This window comes from Camelus bactrianus, chromosome 11 (genome assembly GCF_048773025.1).
Source record: "Camelus bactrianus isolate YW-2024 breed Bactrian camel chromosome 11, ASM4877302v1, whole genome shotgun sequence".
NCBI lineage: Eukaryota > Metazoa > Chordata > Mammalia > Artiodactyla > Camelidae > Camelus > Camelus bactrianus.
Genome location: NC_133549.1, coordinates 58,711,565 through 58,735,128, shown reverse-complemented (window position 1 = coordinate 58,735,128; position 23,564 = coordinate 58,711,565). Strand labels below are relative to the sequence as shown.

General features: G+C 39.7%; 1 protein-coding gene and 1 long non-coding RNA gene across 7 annotated transcripts in view; one reads left to right on the top strand and one right to left on the bottom strand.

Annotated features, from left to right (window-relative positions):
- The window catches only part of ANK3 (ankyrin 3), a 472,635-nt gene that overhangs the window by 286,324 nt on the left and 162,747 nt on the right, over nt 1-23,564 (top strand). For all 6 annotated transcript variants that reach the window (XM_074374055.1, XM_074374057.1, XM_074374056.1 and 3 more), the window contains exon 8: nt 15,962-16,060. In XM_074374055.1, coding sequence (XP_074230156.1) covers nt 15,962-16,060 — 99 coding nt within the window. The remainder of the gene's footprint in view (nt 1-15,961; nt 16,061-23,564) is intronic.
- LOC141579137 (uncharacterized) lies at nt 11,655-13,492 on the bottom strand. Its single transcript, XR_012510241.1, has 2 exons — nt 12,882-13,492; nt 11,655-12,550 (listed from the first exon to the last, which is right to left on the bottom strand). It is a non-coding gene; the product is annotated as an uncharacterized LOC141579137 (long non-coding RNA).

Here is a 23,564-nt window from a genome sequence, read left to right as displayed (position 1 = left end):
TCTGCTGGTCTGTTTCTGTTTTGTAGATGAGTTCATAGTTCCCTTTTTTCTTTTTTAGATTCCACATATGAGTGATATCCTATGATATTTTTCTTTCTCTTTCTGGCTTACTTCACTTAGAATGACGATCTCTAGGTCCATCCATGTTGCTGCAAATGGCATTATTTCATTCATTTTCATGGCTGAGTAGTATTCCATTGTATAAATATACCACAGCTTCTTTATCCAATCATCTGTCAATGGACATTTAGGTTGTTTCCATATTTTGGCTATTGTGTGTAGTCATTGCTAGTCTTTAAATGGAGAAGTGGAATGATGACTGTCATGTCACAGGAAAGGGCCAGGATGGCTAAACCTCCTTCAGACGTGGGACAGTCCCACACCAATACACTGTCCTAGACTGAATGCCAGTGGTGCCCGCTCTGAGCATCTCTTTACAGCTGAGAGATGGAGAGATGGGATGTCTGAGGATGGGGGAAAAGGGCCCAGCAATCTGTGCTCTGGCCAGGACTGCTGCTCGGAGCATCAAGCTTCCCCCAGTGACGCACCCCTGACAGTGCTTGGAGATCCTTTGAGCTCTGATTACTGAGACTTGGAAATATGAGATGGAAAAAACTTACTTAGAATTCAAACTTTAGGTAATTGTTTTCATTTATTACTAGGTACTAGAATAGTTTCCTATACAGTATTTCATGTATTCCTCACAGCCATCCCGTGAGGTGTGGGTATGAGTTACACCATACACCAGGAAGCAAGAAGTTAAATAACTTGTGTTTGAGTTCAACCATACAGCTTCAGTGGTGGTGCTGCTTGAGGTACGAACAGTAAAGTAAGTAAGTAAAGTACAACAATAAAGATAATAAAGCACAGTAAACTACACTCAGACTGTGTAGTTCATAATATTCTAACATCAGAGGCAGTGTGTTCTGGGCTTTGGACTTAATCCAGGGTTGTCCTAGGAAAACCAGATCTGACAGCAGCCTCTCTTGTACCAGCTGGCTATTTGTCCTCTGCCTGCACCAGTTGCAAAATGAAATAAATACATTTTTTAAAAAGATTTTAAAGGGTTTTTTAAAATTTACTAAGAAATCCCATTACACATTTAAGAACATTTTAATTGAAATAGTAGCAAACCTAAAAACTGACCAATCATCAGATTCATTCTTAAAGATAAGGCATTCACATTTCCACTGTATGTTATTTATTATCTCCATCAGTTCTGCATTTTTGAATCCCTAATGATCATGCTTTGAAATGGACTCTTGGTACTTAGAAACAATGGCTTTATAACATAAAGGTATGATATACATTTTCTGGTAAGACATACAAGGCAGTGAGTCCCTCTGAGTTTGAAAATTAAAAGCCATTTTTTGTAGCCTCCGAGGGCCTTGCAGCCAGCGTGTCCCAGCTGGCCAACGGCTTCGCATTTCCCTGGATGGGGATTCAGTGCATCGGGGAAGGGATCTAACGGTCTGTTTTGCACAAGGGCCTCAGGTTGTTCTTCTGATGGAGCACATTAGGAAACACTGACTGCTGCCATGCTATGAAAACCTTTCTCTCTATAAACTGTCCAAAGTGGAGTCACAGAAACCTCAATAACTCTTTTGCTTATAACAACTATCTGTGTTTATAACCTCTTAATAATATAACCTTAAATTTACATCAAATTTACAGTTTATACAATACTTGTACGTACAATGCGTCATTTGAGGCCTACAAGAATAGACATTTTGAGGGGTGGGGAGAAGATAATTAGGTTTGTTTGTTTGTTTACTTAATGGCGGTCCTGAGGATTGAACCCAGGACCTTGTGCATGCTAGGTGTGCACTCTACCAATGAGCGATACCCTCCCCCTGAAGAATAGATTTTTACAAATGAGGAATGAGATCCCAAGAAGTTCTTTGTCCCAGATCCTACTGAGAGTAAGTTGGAAGAACAAAGATTTGAATCCTGACCATCTAACTCATTTTTTATGCCTCAGTCCGTGACCATCAGCTCACAGCAGCAGTGCCCAGGTGGGAGCTGAGGGTGGGATGCTGGCCCTGGGGTAGCTGTGGTCTTCATGGTCCCTGGAAAAGCAGCTCCTTCTCCTTAGAACAAGTGCACTGCATGCAGACAAGGCAATTTGCACTAGACTGGATTTTTTTTCTCTTCAAGCCATCTTTCTTTAGAAACTGCAAAGACATTGTTTTCATTTTTTGACATGTTTGAAACTTGAGCAAGAATCCAGTTTATCAGAAGGCCAAATGAGGGGAAGGAAACTTGAGAAACAGTTTCAAGTTAACTGACATCTCCAAAGCCAGCAAAGTGATTTACTTTCAGGAGGGGGACAAAAAAAAAAATATTCATCACAGAAATTTAGTTCCACATGTATCAGAAATGATATGAATGTAGAAAATTTATAGCCGTAAAACCCCTAACATTTTTGTTTTTAAGAAATTTTTCTGGTGGAGTGTCAGAAAATTTTTTTAATTGAAGTTATCCATTCATTAGAAACATTGCAGAGAATCTAGTATCATTAGACTAAATCATTTTAAATAATTCAGCATTTTAAAAACAACTTTCTTGAATGTATAGAAAGTAACTTATTACTTTATAACTGGATTTTTAATGCCCCTTTTGGTTCAATGACTATATGTCTCTCTACACAGATACTTCCAGCTAGGAGGGGCTTTCTTTAGTGTAACACAGATCGCAGGCTTCTTTTAATTCAGAACTAATCATGATATCTTTAAAGAAATGTGAAAGCCATGAGTTCTTATTTAAAATGACAGAGTTGAAACTGCCACTCTTTCAGACACTGAATATTTTTACAGCTGTGAGATACACTGTTTCCTCATGGCTGGAAATCGTCTGCAGGCAGCATTTTCATAGAGACTCTGCTGTTTGGGTTCAGAACTAGAGCGGGGGTTGGCCCAGGTTGGAAGAGACTCACTACCTGGATGTGTTTTGTCCTATATGTCCGCTGGAAAGAGCCAGCACAGCTTTCGGAACCAGACAACTCAGATTCAGATCCCAGCCCTGGCATTTTCTAGCCATGGGACCCGCAGCTCCTTTCAGCTTCTCTCTGCTCCCCTCCCTTCAGCTTCCCCTGTGAATTTGGGTTAATAGCATTTACTTCATGGGTTGTTGTGGAGGTTAAATGAGCTGGTATCTGTCTCATTGGGCCTGTGCAAAGGAAGAGGCTAATAACTGGTATGGTAGAGGCTTTTCTTTTTTTCATTTCAATGAAATAACATTCATTCTCATGTAAAATGAAATTACTTGGTCTAAATTAGTAAGTATAACTTTTTTAGCAGAACTTTTTTTTTTCTAAAAATTATTACAGGATCAAAAAGTATTTACTATTTCGATCCTCAGTGGTCAACAGTTTCTCATTATTGATGGAATTATGGAAACCCTGAAATGGGTACTGAGATAAAAATATGTGGAAAGCTGATACTGAATACCCATTATGGCTACTATCAAAAAAAAAAAAAAAAAGAAGGAAGGAAGGAAGAAGGGAAATAACAGGTGTTGGCAAGGACATGGAGAAATTTGAACCCTTGTGCTCTGTGAGGAAGTAAAATGATGTAGCTACTATGGAAAAGAGCAGGGTGTTCCTGAAAAGGTTAGATACAAAGTTACCATACAACCCAGCAATTCCATTCCTGGAGATTGTGTGTGTGTGTGTGTGTGTGTGTGTGTGTGTGTACACGTACACACACTTAAGTGTATATAATACACATACATACATACACGCACAAAAAAGAATTGAAAATAGAATTTCAAAGAAATATTCGTATACCCATGTTCATAGCTGCATTACTCACAACAGGCAAAAATGTGGAAGCAATCCAAGTGCGATTGGCAGATGAGTGAGTAAACAAAATGTTGCATATACGTATGTGCAATGAAATAGTATTGGGCCTTTAGAAGGTAGGAAATTCTGACCCGTGCTGCAACATGGATGAATCTGGAGGATGACATGCTGAGTGAAATAAGCCAGTCACCAAAAGACATAGTGTGTCATCCCATGTAAACGAGGTTACTAGAGTAGTCACACGTACAGAGACAGTAGAATGGTGGTGGCCAGGGGGTGGGGAGATACGTAATGAGTAGAGTACAGAGTTTCAGTGTTGCAAGATGGAAAGAGATTGGCTACAGGACAATCTGAATGTGCTTTACTTAACTGTACACTTACAAAGGGTTAAGGTTATATATATTTTACTACAATTAATTTTTTTCCATTAAAGCATATATTGCAGATGTAAAGATAGCTCCCAAACCCAGTGAGCTATAGCACCCAGTGATGCAAAGGCAGAGGAGGAGGTTGAGGGGAGAGGTCCAAGCCCGGCTTCGGCCCCAGTTGTCCTGTCCCTCTGGTGACAGCTGGGACTGTGTGTGTGGCGGAGGGTGTGGGAGAGGAGGTGTGGGATATTTACTTGCAAAATGCTCCATCTTACCCCACTGCTAAATCACCTACAAAGCTGGAGGAAGACCTGGTAGTGCCTTATCTTCATTGTTGATGAACCATCCTCTTATTAATCCAAGTGGAAGCCTCTGACAGTATTAACGATACACAGCCTCCTATTATCCTTAGGAGAAAATAAATACGTCACTTGAGTTTTTTCTGAGCAGAACATATCCAGACACTCAGAGCATGATTTCACAACAAACATCGAATCCAAGCATATGCTGCTGGTTCCTGGGGAGCCTGGCTCTATCAGGTGTCTAATCCGGTGGGCGTTTGGTGGGTTTCTCTGGGAAGGGAGCGAGGTTAAGGAAATGTCAGTGACATCTGTATCCTCGGGTGTCAGTCTCAGCAAGGCCGTGTGGACTTAATCTCCTTATCCGAAAAGCACAGAGAGAGGCAAGTTGGCATAGGATAAGCGAGTAGTTAGTAAAACTAGAGAAGAGAAAAAGTCTTTGTCCAAAAAGTCTATTTCATTTTGATGCAGGAAAACGGATGTGGGGCATGAGGGGCGCCAAGTCCCAGGTCTCAACTGGGCCCCTGAGACGTGCCCCACCAAGTGTGGGTCCTTGGCTTCGCGCAGGAAAGAATTCAAGTGCGAGCCACCGTTGAGTAAAAGTAGATTTATTTAGAGAGATGCATACTGCATAGAGTATAAGGCAAGGAAAGAAGTGTGGGAATTGGGTGCTCAGGTTAAAGTAAAAGTAGGTACACACTCCATAGACAGAGTGCGGGCCAACTTCAAAGGGGAGGGAGCGAAAAGGGCTGCTAGGCGTGGTCTTGTCACTTTTTATGGTCTCAGTGACTTCACGTGCCTACAGGTGGGATCAATCCAATTGCCCTGGGGAAGGGGCTGAGATGCCCAGGAATTGGGCCACTCACTGCCCACTCTTTGGCCTTTTGCGGTTAGCCTTGGGGCTGTCATGGCCCCTGTGGGCATGTTATTTGATCACTGTTACAATGAGCATATAATGAAGCTCAAGGTCTATTAGAAGTCAAACTTTTTAATCTTCAAGGCCAACTAGGAGGTGAGTCTTCCACCATTTTGGTGTTAAATTGCTGTCATTCCTTGAGTGGCTGTGGCCTGCCCCCTTCCCTCCTGTCTCAATTTCATTAGAGCCTGATGAAGTAAGTGAGAGGAAAAGGGACTTCTACTAATAATGGTGGTCATCCTAATGATGATGGCCGTAGTATAAGAGAAGTTTCTGAGTTTATTTATACTTGTATTATTAATAATAGGCCATCCGAGGTTGAATTTTGTTGTTGTTAGAAAACCCTTACTTAGGTATGGGACTGTGAAGGCTAGGGTCTTACCTTGTATTCCACTGTTTGAAATATTCCTGAGTATATGCTAGAAGTCTTGAATTCTTATCATTAAAGAATCATTTGCTTGCATGTGTTGTATAGATTTCTTAAGTATTAAAAGTCAGGCATTCTCATGAAAAGAAAGGAGGTACTGATATGTACTACGATGTGGATGCATCTTGAAAACGTGCTCAGTGAGAGAAGCTGGACCCAAAAGGCCACATAGTGTATGATTCCTTTTCTATGAAATGTCCAGTTTCGGCAAATCCACAGAGACAGAAAGTAGATCAGTGGTTGCCAAGGGGTCAGGGGTAGAGAAGAATGGAAAGCGACTGCTTAATGGTATGGAGTTTATTTTGATGATTGTTGAAAAAACACAATTCAACTGAGTAAATGTAAAGATCTAATTGGCTTTATTCAATGACTATTCATGAATCAGGCAGCATTCCATCCAGCAAACAGAAAGGAGCTCTGAGGAGCTACACAAAATGGAAGATTTTATAAGCAGAAGGTGGGGGTGGAAAAAAGACGTTTCTAGCAAACAGTGCGTGGATTATTTCAGGCAAGGTCACCTTCCTTTGGGGGAAGGGAAGGGTCTCTCAGGCAGATGACCTCACTAGTGCTGACCAGGTAATTCTAGATTGACAGGTTAAAAGTCACATTCCTGGGAGAGGCTGAAACCACAATTAGGTTATGTATTAAGACTTGGTGGGGCTTAGCACGAGTGATTCTGTTCAGAGCCTGCTATTTCTTTTTTTAGCTGGAGGATGAAAATGTTCTAAGTAGATACCATGGTTGCACAACTTTGTGAATATACTAAAACCCACAGAATTGCACACTTTAAAATGATCAATTTTATGGTATATGAATTACATCTCAGTAAACCTATTATAAAAGTAAAGTTTCAGTGAAGACTTGCAGGTGCCAGGAAGGAAGGAATTTTCCTCTCCCCTTCTAGGTTCTGCTGTCTGGTCTAAGAATTAAATGGACATGAGACAGATTAACAGGAGAAAAAGTAAACAAGTTTAATAACACCTATACATGGAAGAAACCCAGGAAAACTGAGTCACTTGCCCAAATGGGTGCAGTCCTCACCTTAAATACCATCTTAAGACGAAAGAGGAAGCTGGGAGTAGTGGTTTGTGACTGCAGAGGGAAGGAAGGCAATGAAATGAAAAAGCAAATGTTTGGTAAACAAATGTTTGCTGCGCCAGGGAGAGTAAATAGGACACAGAGTGGACTCTGATCTCCAGGTCCTGCTGAGTTTTCCCCTACCACATCTAGCCCATATTCTTTTCAGATATCTCTTGTGATGGCTCTATTCCAGGAACAGGCAGTCTATCTAAATTCTTTTGGACAGTTAGGGAGTTGGTCAAAGGTTCTTCCTGAGTTTTTTGGGCCTTGATTGTTTTCAGCTTGAAATAATCTGCATTCCAAAAAGACACATTTTTGGGGTGGCAAATTTTATTCCCCAACAGAGTGGGAAAAAAACAAAACATTTACAGGAAAAAATGTGTTTTTATACTCCAAAAGAAATTAAAGGGAACAGAAATTCAACACTGTTTTTTCTACATTGTATCAAAACCTATATGACTGTTAAATATTATTTATCAAACATTTATTGAGTACTTGCTCTGTGCCTGGAGATTAGCTGATATGACCTTGGAGAGGAAAAAACAAAAAGCTTTTGCCTCTACTCTCTTTGGTTTAGTTGCTGAGGTTCTGCCAATTAAATGAACAAAAGACAGATGAACAAGAGAAAGGTTTGTGTATGCCTGTGGAAGTCTTCATAGAAAGGAAGTGAAGACCCAAGAAGCAATTAAACCCCGGAGGCTTATATACCATTTTAACAATGGGTGATAAATTTGTGGGAAAGTTACAAGACGGAGGAAAGGGGGTTTGGGCTTCCAGGGGTGGTAAATCGTGAGAAGGTAAGTATCTGGCAAGGGAGAGGAGGCACCTTTACAAAGGGAAATTTATGCCCTGTTTTTAGACAGAGGAGCATAACAAAGAGCAATCATTATGCCAAAGTGGCACATTTTGGGGTGGCATTCTCTGATCTTCAGCTGCTGCTCTCAGAAACTAAAAGCCTTTTCAAAAGGCACATGTCTATGCGGTGAACAAGGATGCTAGTAAGCCTTGCTTAAATGTCTTTCCAGTGCTTTCCCTGTGAACCATTTACTAATTATTTTCCTGTTGATCTTCACACCAGGGGTAGGGATGCAGTATAAGAGGACAGGATGAGAAAATATACGGATCTTTAAAGGTCTATGTTTTAAATGTAAGTCATTACCACATTGAAATCTTCATCTTCTGACATCTTGTTTTGCCACTTTGAATTTTTTTTTTGATCATAATAGCAATTTAGAGGTAAAAATGACTACAAATGGGAAGAATTAGCAGAAGATACCAGATTCCCTCTCAACATTTAATTATTTTAGAATTTGTGTTCAATTGAGACCATATCAAGAAACTAAAAGAGTCATAGTCTTTCATTATCTGGAGGATTGTGAGTGATGCCATTCACTTACTCTTTCACTTAATGATAACCTCCCCTGACATTTTGTTTAAAAAAGAGAAAGATGAGGGGTTGGAGGAGATTGGTAATCAGCTGCCCTGTATGCATTTAAATGGAATGAAAAGCCTGCCATTTATCACAGTAAGGTAGCAAATGGCCCTGATTTTGCTTTGGGGAGTTGCAGAAATGATCTTGCTTCGGTGATTATTTCATGAAGGAACTTGCTGCCACGTAGTTGGGTTTTTGAGAATTGAGAGGAGAGAAATAGATCAGCAGTCCCATGATTTCCCAGCAGAGGTAGCTGTTTCTTCCAGGGCCGTATTTTTAAAAATATGGCACTCAGGTGTTTCCAGCATGTTCTATCACATAGCAACTTACGTACCGCAGGTATGGGTGGTGCTGTCAGCCACAGCTCCCCTTGCTCTCTGTCACTACTCGCCTCAGCCGCGGACTTTCTGAAGTTTCACAGACTTAGCTGTGCTAAGCCCACACTTCTACCCCTTGGCGTCCATCCTAAGAACTGCCAAGTTTAGCACCTTCCTAGACTTTACCAGTTATTTCAGGTCTGCATGTCTTTTCTACCCAAACTATTTCATAATGTCTTTGTGAGATGTGGTGTTTCATAAATTCTTTTTTTTAATTATTTATTTTTGTATAGGGTAAGTAATTAGGTTCATTTATTATGTATTTATTCAATGGTGGTCCTGGCTGTTGAACCCAGGGCCTCATGCGTGCTAAACATGCGCTCTACCACTTGAGCTATACCCTCCTCCCCTCTGTTTCATACATTCTTAAATGTCTACATGATAAGCAATAAAGAATACTAATAAGTGACACTTTTGTGGTGTAGACTAAATGCCAAGCGCCATTCTTAAGACTCTATGCTGATTAACTCATTGAATGCTCATGATAATTCTATAATAAAGGTAGTGTTATTGGCCCAATTTTGCAGATACAGAGAAATGAAATAAACTTGCCTAAGGTTATGCAGCTGGTATAGAGCAGGCCTGGGATTTGAACCTAAGCACTCTGGCTCCAGAATGTTAGCCCTTAACTACCGCACAGCCTGCCCACAGTGCACTCTGTGCCTTGGTAGCTGCTCCAGAAGTGCTCTGAGAGGAAGAACTGGTCATGTTTGTACTGCTTAGAAGTGCAGGGGCAGCATGGTCCAGTCTAACAAGAGAACTATGAACTTTGGAGTGAAATGATAGCAGCTTTGTGACATTTGGCAAGTGATTGGGATTTGTTTGAGTTTTAGTGTCCTCATCTGTAACATAAAGCAAAAAAATTTGATAGTACCACTTACTAAGGTTGTTGAGTGGGTTAAATGAGGTAAGAGAGATGGGATACCTGTGTTTCCTTTTGCTTCAATATGAGTTATCTCATCTCTCCTCTTGGCAGCCCCATGATGGAGGCCCTAGAGGTATTATGTCCATTACACAGATGAGAATGTAAGTCCATAGAGGATAAGGTGCATTCCGAGTGTCATCATCAGCAAGTTGGGTGTGGAGGAGTGAGAATTAGGGCCTGGGCTTCTCGTTCCCAATGACATGTGCTGGCTCACTGGATTTACACTGAGAAATGGGATTAAAATAAGTTGGAACCAGGATAGAATTCCCCAGCCCCTAAACTCATTATTAAAAATCATCTAAGCCAGTTTTATAGTTTAAGAAACACAGTAGTAAAAGTGTGCAGTTTGCACGCACGAGGTCCTAGATTCAATCCTCAGTACGTCCATTTAAAAAAAAATAGTAAAAATCTTTATTTCTGGTGTTAAAGAATCTTACTCTAAACAGTGATCATTGTATAATATATCATTTAACCAATATGACATATAGTATTGTCTAGAAGTGTGATGAATTGTAAAGGAATCTGTTGAATTTGTAGAATTCCTGAGAGAGTTCAGCTTGTTCTGGGTGATTTGCTTCTTTTTTTCCAAAAGTGGAAGGCAAAACCTATTCTTCTAAATTGAGATTTTTTTTTTTAACTCTGCAACTTCAGTGATTGGTGCCTTTGAGAAGTGTAGGTTATAGATGAAGTCTTACTGGAAAATCAAGATGGAAGGAAATTAACGTAGAAGGAAAAAGTGCTAGAAATCACAGTACAGTGAGAATGAAATCTGCACAATAGGGGATACAGCAGTGATTCATGTTGTTTTATTAAATACTTAATTAGGTTATGGGCCCAGAAATTTGAGAGAATTAAGCCTGCTGAGTACTGTAATTTTGTTCAGTCAAAATTCTGAATACTTATCCAAATCCTGTTAGTGTTTTGTATAAAGATTTTTACAGTCCTTTTCCTTCATTGCTGTTTGTAACATGTATATGTGTATAGATGTGATTACTTTTTTGTCTTTTTCTACTATCCTCCCAAAAGGATTGAGGAGAAGTACCACCTAGAGAAAGGAAGGCATTGGTTTATTATATTTACACTTTCATTTTTTTAGAGTGAATAATTGTTGCATTGATTAGTTTGATGGAAAAGTTAAGTAAGACACAGTTGTGCTCTTACAGAGGAAAATGGTGACTTTTAAATAAGCCCAAAGAGCTTAGTGAAATGGAAGGGGTGATGCCTGGGAATTGGGAAATCTGGAGTCTTGACCAGGCCTCCAGCTTTGTGACTCCAGGCAAATCACTTAACCTCTCTAGTCTCTTTCTTATCTATAGAATAAGTGATTAGACTGAATGAACTCAGAGATCCTCCTTGGTTTAAAAAAAAAAAAACTTTTGAAATGCTTATATATTATATTTTGAGTGCTGTATCTTTGGTACAAGAAAAAATATTCTATTAACAAGATAATGCATACAAAATTAGAGTACCGTTTGCATTTGTTTGCACTAAATTTAGGTCAGCCTCAAAACTCTAGGTTGAATGTGTTTTTTTTTTCTTTTTTATTATTGAAGTATAATCAGTTTACAATATGTCAGTTATTTCTGGTGTACAGCATAATGTTTCAGTCATATGTGTACATACATATATTTATTTTCATATTCTTTTTCATTATAGTTTACTACAAGATATTGTATATAGTTCCCTGTGCTATACGGTAGAAACTTGTTGTTTATCTATTTTAAATATAGTGGTTAAGATTCGCAAATCTTGAACTCCCAATTGAAAGTGTTTTATGCAAGTTTTAATTCAGGTTTCTTCTTAGAAACCATACTTAATTTTCTACACTAATGGGGAAAATTAGTAATATATATTTACCTTGAGGATATCTCCAGGCTTAACAGGTTCCTTCACAGTTCAAATATTAGGAGAGTTAATGAGCAGGGAAAACCTCTCTGTGGCCATCAGAGTGAAGAAGGCACCTGTTGGAAGCTGAGACAGAGATGGGGGTGGTGCAAAATGGGCAATATTGAAAAAGAAATACAGCCATGTTTTCACAGTATATTGTATAAATGTACACAGTAGAAATTTTAAGAAAAGCGTGAAGAAGCAAAAAATCATCTATAATCTCACCATCGAGAGATACATTACTAACATTTGGGTCAGTATCTCTACAGCCTTCTTAGACTGTGTATGTATCTTATACATAAATATACATACATAAATATATAGAAATAAGAGCATCATTTTCACACTGTTTTATGTCTTACTTGTTAATCTAATAGTATATCATATTTCCTGTGTTCTTACTACAGTCCACCTTCAAATGTTGTATCACTGTCCATATAGTGCGAAAGTCTGATCATAGGATAATTCTAATTCTTTCCTGCCATCTTTGGCATAAAATACGCATTTTACTTTTGTTTATATTATAAACCCACAATTCATTGTTAACTGCTTTTGCTTTAGACAGTCCATTATCTTTTGTATCCACGTTCATTTTTGCCATCTCTAGTCTCATTTGACAGGGGTTTATTTTCAGTATTTAAAGATGCCACTTTATTTTCTGCATTGCATAATTTTTGATGCTGAAATTGCTGTCTTTATTTCCTGTATGAAATATGTCAATTTTCCCTCTGGTTCCTTTCCAGGTTTTTCCTTTTTCTTTCATTTTCAGCCATTGGACTGATGTGTCCAGTTGTGGAGTCCACTTGTTTGTTGTTTGTCTTGCTTGGTGTCCTCCAAGCTTCTTGGACATGTCGTTTAACATACTTCATGATTTTGAGATAATTCTTGACCGTGATCTCTTCAGATATTTCTCCTGCCCTATTTTCTCTCATCTCCTCATGAGACTCCAATCAGCGGTTTCATATCATCCCACAGCTCTTGGGTGCTCTGTTCTTTCTTTCCACTCTTCTTTTTCCTTTGTGTTTCAGTCTGCATTCCTGAGGGGAAAAAAGATTTTTATTGGTTAACTGAGGATTCTAAATATAAATGTCCCATTGAGTGGTCCAAAGGCCCCACTTTCAATTTGACTTGCTCCTAATGGGCAGGAGCCTCCCCATCACCGCCCGATTCAGGAATCCAAAAGTATGCGTTTCATTCAGAAGCTCCGCTGGATGGAGGTGAGAGGCAGCAGTCTTTAGGCAGAGCCCTGATGATCCCTGACTGAAAATACCGCATCCCTCACCCCATCCCCACCCCTAGTCTAGAAAACTGAATTCTGACGCTAATTCTGCCTCTAATTAGCTGTCTCTTAATTTACAAATTACCGACCAGTTCTACTCCTCTGCTTATTATCTGTCAAATTGGATTAATGATATGGATCTTAAGTATATTGTTATGAAGGTAAGATGAAATTACATAAGTAATTTACAACACTTTTTTAACTGCTGTATAAATATAAAGTATTCCTCTAGGAGGGTCAGAGAAGTGTAGAAAAATGGAGGAGTTTGAGCTTCAAGGCACCCTTTTGACATCTCCACATCGTTGTATGAGAGTACATGAATATGGAAGAGAGCAAAATTAGAAATGGAGCTCTTCGTCACACTAAAATTAGCCTACTTGTGACAAAGGTTAGTTAGGTCCTTCTCCTCCGGGCAAGGGCACATTTTTAAAGGGGAATAGCACGTAAGCCCTGACTCACCCTGGGGAGTGATGAGGTCCTCGCATCATTCCCCACTCTGGGCTCAGTGAGCTCTGCTGTTAGACTGTGCTTCCTTTAGACCTAACCTGACTCTCCATCTGCTGTCTTAGGTCTGGGATTCATCTGCTGTGCCACTTGGGTTATTTACATACTTGTAGTCAGACAGTGGAGACAAGCAAGACCATCAAAAAGTCATCGGGAAGTTTATTTCCTTCTGCCAGCTTTCATTCACACCCGAAACCCGTCGGCACCAGAGGGGCCCAAAGCATATACAGTGCACAGCCTGCAGTGTTCCTTCCTCTCTCGTGGCCTGTCACACACAGCTCAAGCCTTCAGCCACAAGCTGTTAGGGTCTAGGGCAGAGGGCAAAACGACCGCCCACCAGCCAGATGCAGCCCACCAGCTGTTTTTGTAAATGAAGTTTTATTGGAACACAGCCGCTCCCCTTTCTGTACCTGCTGTATGTGGCTGCTTTATCACTACAAAGGCAGCACTGACGAGTTGCAGTAGAGATTGTGTGGCCTGCAAAGCCAGAAATAATTTGATACCTGGCCCTTTGCCCCCTGCTTGCTCTAGAAGGGATGATATCAGTCCTGTCCACTCCCTGCCAGCGTCACTAAAGTACAGGTGTTTTACTCAGGTCTCTTTCTCTTCCTTTCACTTAGTGAACTAACTGTTGTTGAATTGATTTATACCTTAGCACCTAAGAATAATGAGTTAAAGAGTTATTCAGATGGGAGAATGTATAATGACTCAAAGCATTTAACTAGAAAAGTTTATAGAAAATACAAAAAGAACACGTTAAACAACACTTCATGAAAATGCAATCAGTCAAATCCAGAATGCAGGAAGTTCTACACAGTAAATTTTTAAGCATTTTTAATAGAAATATAGTTAATTGACAATGTTGTGTTAGTCTCAAGGGTATAGCAAAGTGATTCAGTTATACATGTATATATATTCTTTTTCAGATTCTTTTCCATTATAGGTTATTACAAGATACTGAGTATAGTTCCCTATACTATACAGTAGTTCCCTGTTGTTTATCTATTTTATATATAGCTGTGTGTATATGTTAATCTCAAACTCCTAATTTATCCCTCCCCGACCCCCAGCTTTCCCCTTTGGTAACCATAAATTTGTTTTCTATGTCTGTGAGTCTGTTTCTGTTTCTCTACGTGATACATTACCTAGTTTTTTCAATAAATATATGGGTATGGAAAGAAGAAGGTGGAGTAGGGTAACTATGGAGATTAAAAGAGACTTAGCGGACATTTCAACTTACTGCAAGATGTAGGTTTTCTAATTTGAGCAATTGTACTGAGATAATGGGAGAATTTAACATTGACATGGTTTTAGTGTTTTGAAGGAATTATTCTCACTTTGTTAGATATAAAGATATGGTGATTATTTGTTTACAAGCATCCCTATCTGTTAGAGATAGCTAAATTGCAGTATTTGTGGGTGAAATAATATGCCTAAGATTTTCTTTCTCCTCTTAAACTCCTTCAGCCAGAAAAATACAGTAGGGAGTATAAAAGAAATAATACTGGGAAAAGTTTGATCATAATTGAAACAGAATGATGAGTACATGAGGTTCATTATGTCTTTCAAACTTTCTGTCTGTTTGAAAATGTGCTTTTTCCCAAAAGCATTAGTTTGAGTCATAGTTTAATTTGAATCCTGGTTTTGCTGGGTGTTTGTACACCTGTAAAATGGGCATTGTGATTCAGATTGCTTGCAGCATAATGAGAATTATGGAAACCAAGTGAAAGAGTAAAGAGTTTAACCCAGTGCCTAATTCATACGGAAAGAGTCAATACCTGGTAGCTAGGATGGCGTATCTACTGTCACATGGCAAAAATATAACCCCTTATGAGCCTAGTTCAATTCTCGTGTAACTGACTTTTGTAAATCGCAGACCTTAAATCCATATTGTCCTTACACAACAGTAAGAAGCCAAAATAGAGAATGTTTTCACTCTACACACGTTTCCTTGACAGTCTGGAAACAATCAAAGCACCTGTAGGACGCATGGAGGAAAGGACTGTGGTATCAAGGGGACTGTGATTGGAATGTCAGATTGTCCTGACAAGATGTCTGTTCCTCAACAGTAGTTTAAAAAAAAATCATCATAGTCATTTTTCTGAGAGATTGCTAATAAATGCCTGTGAACACAGTTGAGCCCACCATGCATGAAAAGTCCTGTGAGCACGTAGAGCACTGACAGATTTCCCAGTTTGAGTTACTCTCGTCTCTCCTTGACAGCTTGTGCTCAGATGACCCAGAGCAGGCTCTGAGTAACCTGACACTCCTTGAGCTGAGTCTCAGCTGACTAATCAGCCACTTAGCCAGCCACTCAGTAGCCAGGATGTGTCACCCAAGTTTACAGGAAAACACACTGACTTAAAGGTGCAGGATTTCAGAGCAAACACAATCAACATCTCATCCGTCAGTCATGTCAGTCAAATGGAACAGACTTGGACCCTTTCCCACAGAGTGTGTCCCTGAAAATTCATCCCTCTTTTGAGTCTCCTTTGAGTAAAATTACTGTCAGAGAGAGATGTTGAGAAGCATTCTGTTCATAATGGATTTTTTTTTTTTTAAAGATAAGAAAAAGTATGAAGACATGTTGGGGAAGATTTAGGAAGCAATGTTTTGGTTAAACTCAAGATAACAAAACTGTATTTTTTCTTCCGTTCTCCCACAGAATGACATCACTCCTTTACATGTTGCATCAAAAAGAGGAAATGCCAATATGGTAAAACTATTGCTTGATCGAGGAGCTAAAATCGATGCCAAAACAAGGGTAAGAGTGCAGCCTCTTCATGTGCTTGTCCTTCTTCTCAGGAAGCAGGAGTACGTCTCTGAATACCTGTGGTGCTGGCTCAGCACTGGCTTTATCTTTACTTCATTTGCTGTGGTGTCTTAGGAAATGACTGCCGAGTTTATTCTTCTTAAAATGGGATAATGATCCATATTTATAAATCTTTAATACATGTTTAAATAGTGCATGGCTTTAATTATAGACCCTAAGGCCTAGGTCTAGAGTTCTAGTTGAGTTAAATTTTTAAGAATTGAGTCACTGCTTTATACTGCAGGCAGAGCTGTTGGGTCAATTTGCTACTAAGACTGACAGTGTTTCTACTTAAAAACAAATCTGTCTCCCTTTACACACTGCTGGTGGAAGTGGAAAATTGTGCAGCCACTATTAAAAAAAACAGTATGGAGGGTCCTTAAAAAACTGAAAATAGAACTAGCATATGATCCAGCAATTCTCCTTTGGAGTATATAGCCCCCCAAATTGAAAGTATCTTGAAGCAACATTTGCACAACCACGTTCATTGCAGCGTTATTCACAATAGCCAAGAGGTAGAAGCAACCCAAATATCCGTGGACAGATCAATGGATAAAGAGAACGTGAGGAATACAGTGGAATATTATTCAGCCTTACAAGGAAATCCTATCACTTTCTTCAACATGAATGGGCGTTGAGGACATTGTGCTGAGTGAAAGAAACCATTCACCAAAGTACAAATACTGTGCGATTCCACTTATATGAGGTATTTAGCGTAGACAAAATTGTAGAAACAGAAGCAGAACGGTGGTTGCTGGGGCTGGGGGGACAGGGAAATGGGGAATTGTTGTTCAGTGGGATAGAATTTCAATTTTGTAAGATGAAGTTCTCGAGACGTCACACAACAGCATGAATGTGGCTAACACTACTGACCTGGGTACCTAGAGGTGGTTAGGAGGTAAGTTTCATATTATGTGCTTTTTACCACGATTGAGAACAGTTTTTTAAACACAGATCAGTCTAGCTAGGTGTTTGACATGTTGCTTGTTCAGCGCGATACATATAAGGAGGGGAAGAAGGGAAACTTAGAATCAAGTTGGAATCCCAGAAGGTGAGCTTAGCGGACGGACTTAGGTCGGCTGTGTAACCTTCTGTGTGTAATATCTCTATCTGAAAATAGAGAAAATTAATAGCCATCTTGAAGGGTTGTTGCAGTGATCAAGCTAATGTTTATAAGCTGTGCTGGCATAAAGTAGACCAGAAACAAATTCCAGCCATTACTAGTACAGACGTACCCTGGAGATACTGCGGGTTCAGTTCCAGACCACGGCAATAAATTATGCAAATGCTGCACGTAAGTGAGTCACATGAATTTTCTGGCTTCCCAGTGTATATATAAGTTATGTTTACTCTGTGCTGGAGTCTTTTAAGTGTGCAATAGCATTATGTCTTTAAAATGTACATACTTTTAAAAAATTGCTTTATTGCTAAAAACAAAAAGCTAACCATTATCTGAGCCTTTAATAAGTCATAATTTTTTTTTTGCAATAGTAACATAAGAATCACTAACTAGAAATCACCACAACAAATATAATAATAATGAAAAAGTTTGCAATGTTGTGAGAATTACCAAAATGTGACACAGAGACACAAAGTGAGCAAATGCTGTTGGAAAAATGGTGCCGATAGACTTGCCTGACGCAGGATTGCCACAAACCTTCAATTAAAAAAAAAAATGCAGTATCTGCAAAACACGATAAAACAAGGTACGCCTCTGTTAAGTCAGAGCGCCAAGGAACATTAAACTTTTAACTAGGGATTTACTTTTTCAGTATTTCATGTGTTTGTTACAAGGTGTGAGTTAAGAGTGAGGCTCATAAAATGTGGTCTGACCATACACAGCCTCCTCTCAAAGGGTTTTCGATAGTTTTCCCTGTCTTGTAATTGTACCTCCCGTGCTTCTTCTTTCCAAGAATCTTGATCTCCATGTTTCTAAAACTGGCCTGGTAACCTGAACTTGATTCCCATAGTTCCTTGATACACAACATCTTTTATAATTCGGAGCATGTATTCACTCAGTCAGGGGATGATGACTGAGTGCCTGCTGGGGGCACAGCTAGGTGGAGAGCAAGTTGACAAGACACTTTCCCTACCCTCGTGCAGCTGCTGGGCGGTCTGTCCCCTGTGTACTCTGACCCGAGGACGGCCCAGCCATGGGGATTTGGCAGGAGACCCAGACTTCTTTTTCTTGGTACCTCTTGGGCCTGAAAACCATGTGTGTAGCGCCGAAGAAACTGGCTTTTCTGGAGAGGAGAAATGAAGGAAGATGAGGATTGACCCCAACAAGACTGTCTGACTGGGGAAGTGAACTGAAGGGAGGTCTTGGTGAACTGACTTGGCATTATTCGATAAGAAACCATCACCAGCCTGCTAGAACTGCTATTTTAAATGTCAGGGGTCTTCCACTGAGTATAGGCTATTTAAAATGATTGTGAGAAATAAAAATTAGAGAATCATTGCTTATGCCACTTGGTTACCAGTAGGGCTAAAGGATCACCTGTGAATAGGGAGAACTTTTGTGAAGAGAAGTCGGAGCTACTGGAGCCAAGCAGGAAAGGGAATACCTGGGTATCCAGATGGCGTTTTAGTGAGTGTGCCAGTTAGAAATTGCCTTATTTCTCCCACTCTTGATACAACCGTCCATCACCAGAGCCGTACAATTGCTTGCCAGTCATTTTGCATCATTTATCAAACACTTACTTGCTGTAGTTGGTACAGCGGGAGGAGGAAAGGGTACATAGGAAATTCAGGCCCCATCTTGCAGGGCACATAGTGTCACAGGGGAGGTCCAGGATAAAAACATACAGACACTTCTGGATAAAAGCATCAGAGGTACGGAGTACTGTGCTGTATGTGGGCAAATTCAGTACGCACTCAATTTCTTTTGCCCTTTTGCCTCCCTGTTTGAAAGGGTGTCTTATTTTAAACAAGGTGTCGACTGTTTGTGACCATCTATTCAGCTTTAACATGGAGTTACTTTTGTCTTGTGTTTTGTGAGTGACGTGTGGATGTGAAGGAGACTTGGAGAAACAGGGAACAGAAAAGCCTGTCATTCTTCTGTTGTCCTGCAGGGAGTTGGGTGGGGGTGGGGTCTCACTCGGGCACAGACTGAATTCCTGGCAGACTGTGTGGAAGAAAGCACAGTGCATACCCCAGATATGTCGACTGTTGTGTGTTCTCTCCATCAAAGCTTCCGTTCTCTCTTGCTGAAATGACTGAGCAGTGACTGGGTGTGTGGGTGAAAGGGAGGGGACCAGAGAAAATGTCAGAAAGCCCTGGGACAAGCCTAACAACAGAAAGCAAAATTTTTCACTTATTTTTTTTTTAATTGAAGTGTAGTCTGTTTACAATGTTGTGTTAATTTCTGTTGTAGCAAAATATTTTATAAATACAAGTTTTAATGACCCAATCCAGTAGTTCTTTAGAAAAATAAGATTATTATCTACCCATCCACCTCCTGCCAGGTACTTCCTACTTTCATAGCTCCCTTGTTGCATCAACAATCTGACCTCCTCCACACCGGTCCCCCAGGTTTAGAGACAGGAAAACAACGCTGGATTTCACCCCAGGGGCCAGCACACTCTCAGGGACCTCGTTTGCTTGCTCTGCTCCCTGCATGTGTTGCCGACCTAGTAAAGGATTCAGTTTAAGAGCAGACTCGTCCTAGTGCCCTTTCAATCAAGGAAGTGAACTTTGAGTTGTGGTCAGAGTCATTTATGTAGGATCTGAGCGAGACCTTGCCAGCTGGAGAAGCAGGATGAGAGTGATTTTTTTTTTCTTTTCCTAGTGCCTGATCTCTAGTCTTAAGTGTGACTAGCAGGTAAAATAATGACCTTAAGCAAGTGCATCCTCCCGAGTCTGAGTTTCCATCTCAGTATAGACAGTGAGTTCTTCCCAGTGATTTTACAAGCTTTCCCAGCTGCTAGGGCACTGGAAAAATTGTTTTTTAAAAAAAAAAAAAGCTCAAAAAAAGAAAAATTTTTTTAAAAGGAAGATTTGGAATTGGTTTAAAAAAAAAAAACCCACTGAGAATAACTGCACAGAAAGGGAAGGAAGGACTTCATTCTGCCTGCATCATCCCATCCCCTAGGCCAGCACTGCTCAGGGCCAAGAGTGACCTCCCCAACTAGAAAGAGTTCACCTCACCAAGAAGGGGAGAACCAGTTGAGCAGCCAGCTTCCACAGCCTTTGGGGGCACTGATGAAAGGGACTCACTTCTGTTTCACTCCAGCCAGAGACTGCAGAGCTGAGCCGAATAGAGAAGGGAAGGAACAAGGGGGAAAGAGCAGGGCTGTCAGCATCAGCCTCGTGGCAGGAATGACTGTGGGTCCCTGTGACCTGCTCTGCAGGAGACCCCAGCACCACTGAAGTAACCAGTGGCGAGCACAGCCACCACAGACCCACTGCAGTTGTCAGTGGTTTTTGCCCCACAGATACTCACATTCACTGACACCAGACACCTGAGTCCTTCCCTGCTCCTTACTGGGGCATGGCTATGGCACATCAGTTATAAGATGAGTAAGTTCAAGGATCTAAGATACATCGTTGTGACTTTTGTTAATTATACTGTATGGTACACTCAAAATTTGCTGTGAGAGTAGAGCTTTGATGTTCTCACCATGACAACAGTGTAATCTATGTGGGGTAATAATGGTGGCAAATGTGCTGAGATGTAAACACATTTCAAGGCAAATGCTTCAATCTCGTCTATATGCAGCATCCTAATTTGTTTCTTTATAGAAAGGCTTTTCTAGGAATGGCCACTTACAGTAGCCGCTGTTTCTTTCCATTTAACTCTTGCTCTCTGCAAACCTAGCACGTGTATTTGCATACTTTTTGAAGGAAGATACTTGGCAATGGATGGTCCCTTGTCATTTTTATTTTCCTTTGCACCAGTTCACAGCCAAATCAGAGGCTCAATATGAACTCTAAGTTAGAACCATTTTAAGACTTTGTGACAACTTCTGAGTTCTCCATCTCTTTTCACTGACTTCTCCATCCAATAATGAAGGTAGCTGGTCTTATATTTAGTGCCCCAGAGAATATGCAGGACTTCCAGATAGAGTCAGTAATAACAATACTCTGATTCCCAGAATGCCGCTCTAACCATGCCTCTCTCAACTTCCTGCCTTTCTAGCAAGGTGCCACTGCCCACATCCCCATATCACCCCATTACTACAGTATTACACTCAAAGCTGCACCTTGACACTCAGAAGTACACGTTTATCCTGTTTTCCCTTGATGTATGTTAGTAACGGTCACATCCTATTTCTTTTAATATCTCTCTCCTATTGCAGAGGAGACCTAATTACCACATGAGAGAGCCTTGGTAAACACCTTTGGTTTTTTACTGAAACACTGGAAGGACTGCATTTTAAGAGTTATAACAATGCTCTAGGGCTAAAGGGACCACACTAGGAATAAATACAAAACTGAAAGAGACCCATTATTGAAAGCCTGAAAGCAAGTCCCTACAAGGTCTGGTGGTAGTATATTTTTCACAACACCCAGTACCTAATTTTAAAATTACTGTACATTAAATATATTAAATAATCTGAAGGAAAAGACATATAATGGATGAAGAAAAAGGGAATTTCAGGAGACAGTAAGGAAACCTTCAAAAAAAAAAAAAAAAAGGCAGATAGAAATCCTAGAATTGAAAAACATGAAATCTGAAATTTTAAAAAAATTCATTGGATGGGATAAACAGCTGATGGAATGCAAAGGACGAAAGAATTGGTGAGCTTGAAAGCAAAGCATAAACATCATCCAACCTGAATAACAGAAAGCAAAAAGATTGAAAATCAAATTAACACCATGTCAACGATCTGTGGAATAATAGCAAGAGCCAAATAGAAACATACAGTGGTGTTCAAGAGGGACAGGAGAAGGAGAATGGTGGGGGAGAGATATATATATATCCAAATTCAATCTTAAACTGCAACCAGCAAACCCAGGAAACTTAGCACCCCAAGAAGGATAACTACAAAGAAAAGCACACAGAGGCGCATCATACTGAAACAGCTGAATGTCAAAGGTTTTTTAAAAATGTAAGCAGCCAGAGGAAAAGATTCATTATAAATGGGAAAACAATGATGAGTATGTTATCTGACTTCTTATCAAAAACACTGGAGGCCAGAAGACAATGGGACATCTTTAAGGTGCTGAGTGAAAAATACCTGTAAATCTAGAATTTATAGCCAGTAAATTTCCATAATAAAAGCAAAAGAAAGACATTTTCAGATAAGCAAAAGCTGAGATAGCTTGTTATTATCCAACCCATATGAAAAGAAATACTAAAGAAAGTTCTTCATTCTGAAGGGAAATGATGCTAGATGGAATGTGGATCTAAATAAAAGAGAGAAAAGTTAGAAGTCATAAATAATCAGATAAGGAACTATTTTTCTTAAAATTTTAAAAACTTGATTATAATGCATGCAAAAGTTAAATATATATCCATATACAGAGGGAGGGTATAGCTCGAGCGGTAGAGCACATGCTTAGTGTGCACAAGGTCCTGGGTTCAATCCCCATTACCTCCTTCAAAAAATAAATACGTAAATAAGTAAACCCAATTACCTCCACAACCCCCCCAAAACATTAAATTATATCTGTAGCAAAAAAGATGAAAGTAATAATGTAAGTGGAATTACAAGATTGTAGATTTCTCATATATGAAGTTACATAATATTAATTCAATACATTATATATAATATCAGTTACTATGTAATATAATTCGTAATATTATTTAGACTGATAATTTAAGGATACGTATTTTAATCTTTAGAGCAACCCATAAAAAATAAAGAAAAGAAAAAAGAGATTTAGTTAAAAAGCCAAAGGAGCAGGGAGGCTATAATTCAAGTGTTACAAAATGCATGCTTACCATGCATGAGGTCCGGAGTTCAATCCCCAGTACCTCCATAGAACAAAAACCTAATTAGCTCCCCCTGCAAAAAAAAAAAAAAAAAGCCAAAAGAAGAGATGGCCATTGATATATATATGATGAATCAATCATTAGAATACTAAATAAGACTCAGGTAACCCAAAAGAAGATCAGAAAGAACAAAAAGCAAGAAGAACAGAGTGGAGAAATGCACAACAACAAAGACAGGAAGGGCGTGTTTTAGGCGCAGGGGGAAAGCTGTAGTTTTCTAAGCAGAAAGAACAACGGTAGGATTTTACCTTATTTTAGTTTAATTCTAAACATAGAATGTATGGCAGGACAACAAGGAAGAGCGTTAGAAAGAGCTTTTTCTCCCTCCTGTATATAAATGGCAGAAATGAATTCTTGATCTTAAAAGGAGATTGCTTGGTCTAGTAGAAGAAATCCAATCCCTCTGACGGAGGCGACCCTGCGTGGAACTTCTAGTGCCAACCGTTTCCTTGCATATGACCTTGAGGAGGTACATTAATGCTCTGGCAGCTTTCTCACCTATAAATGAAACTTCCGATG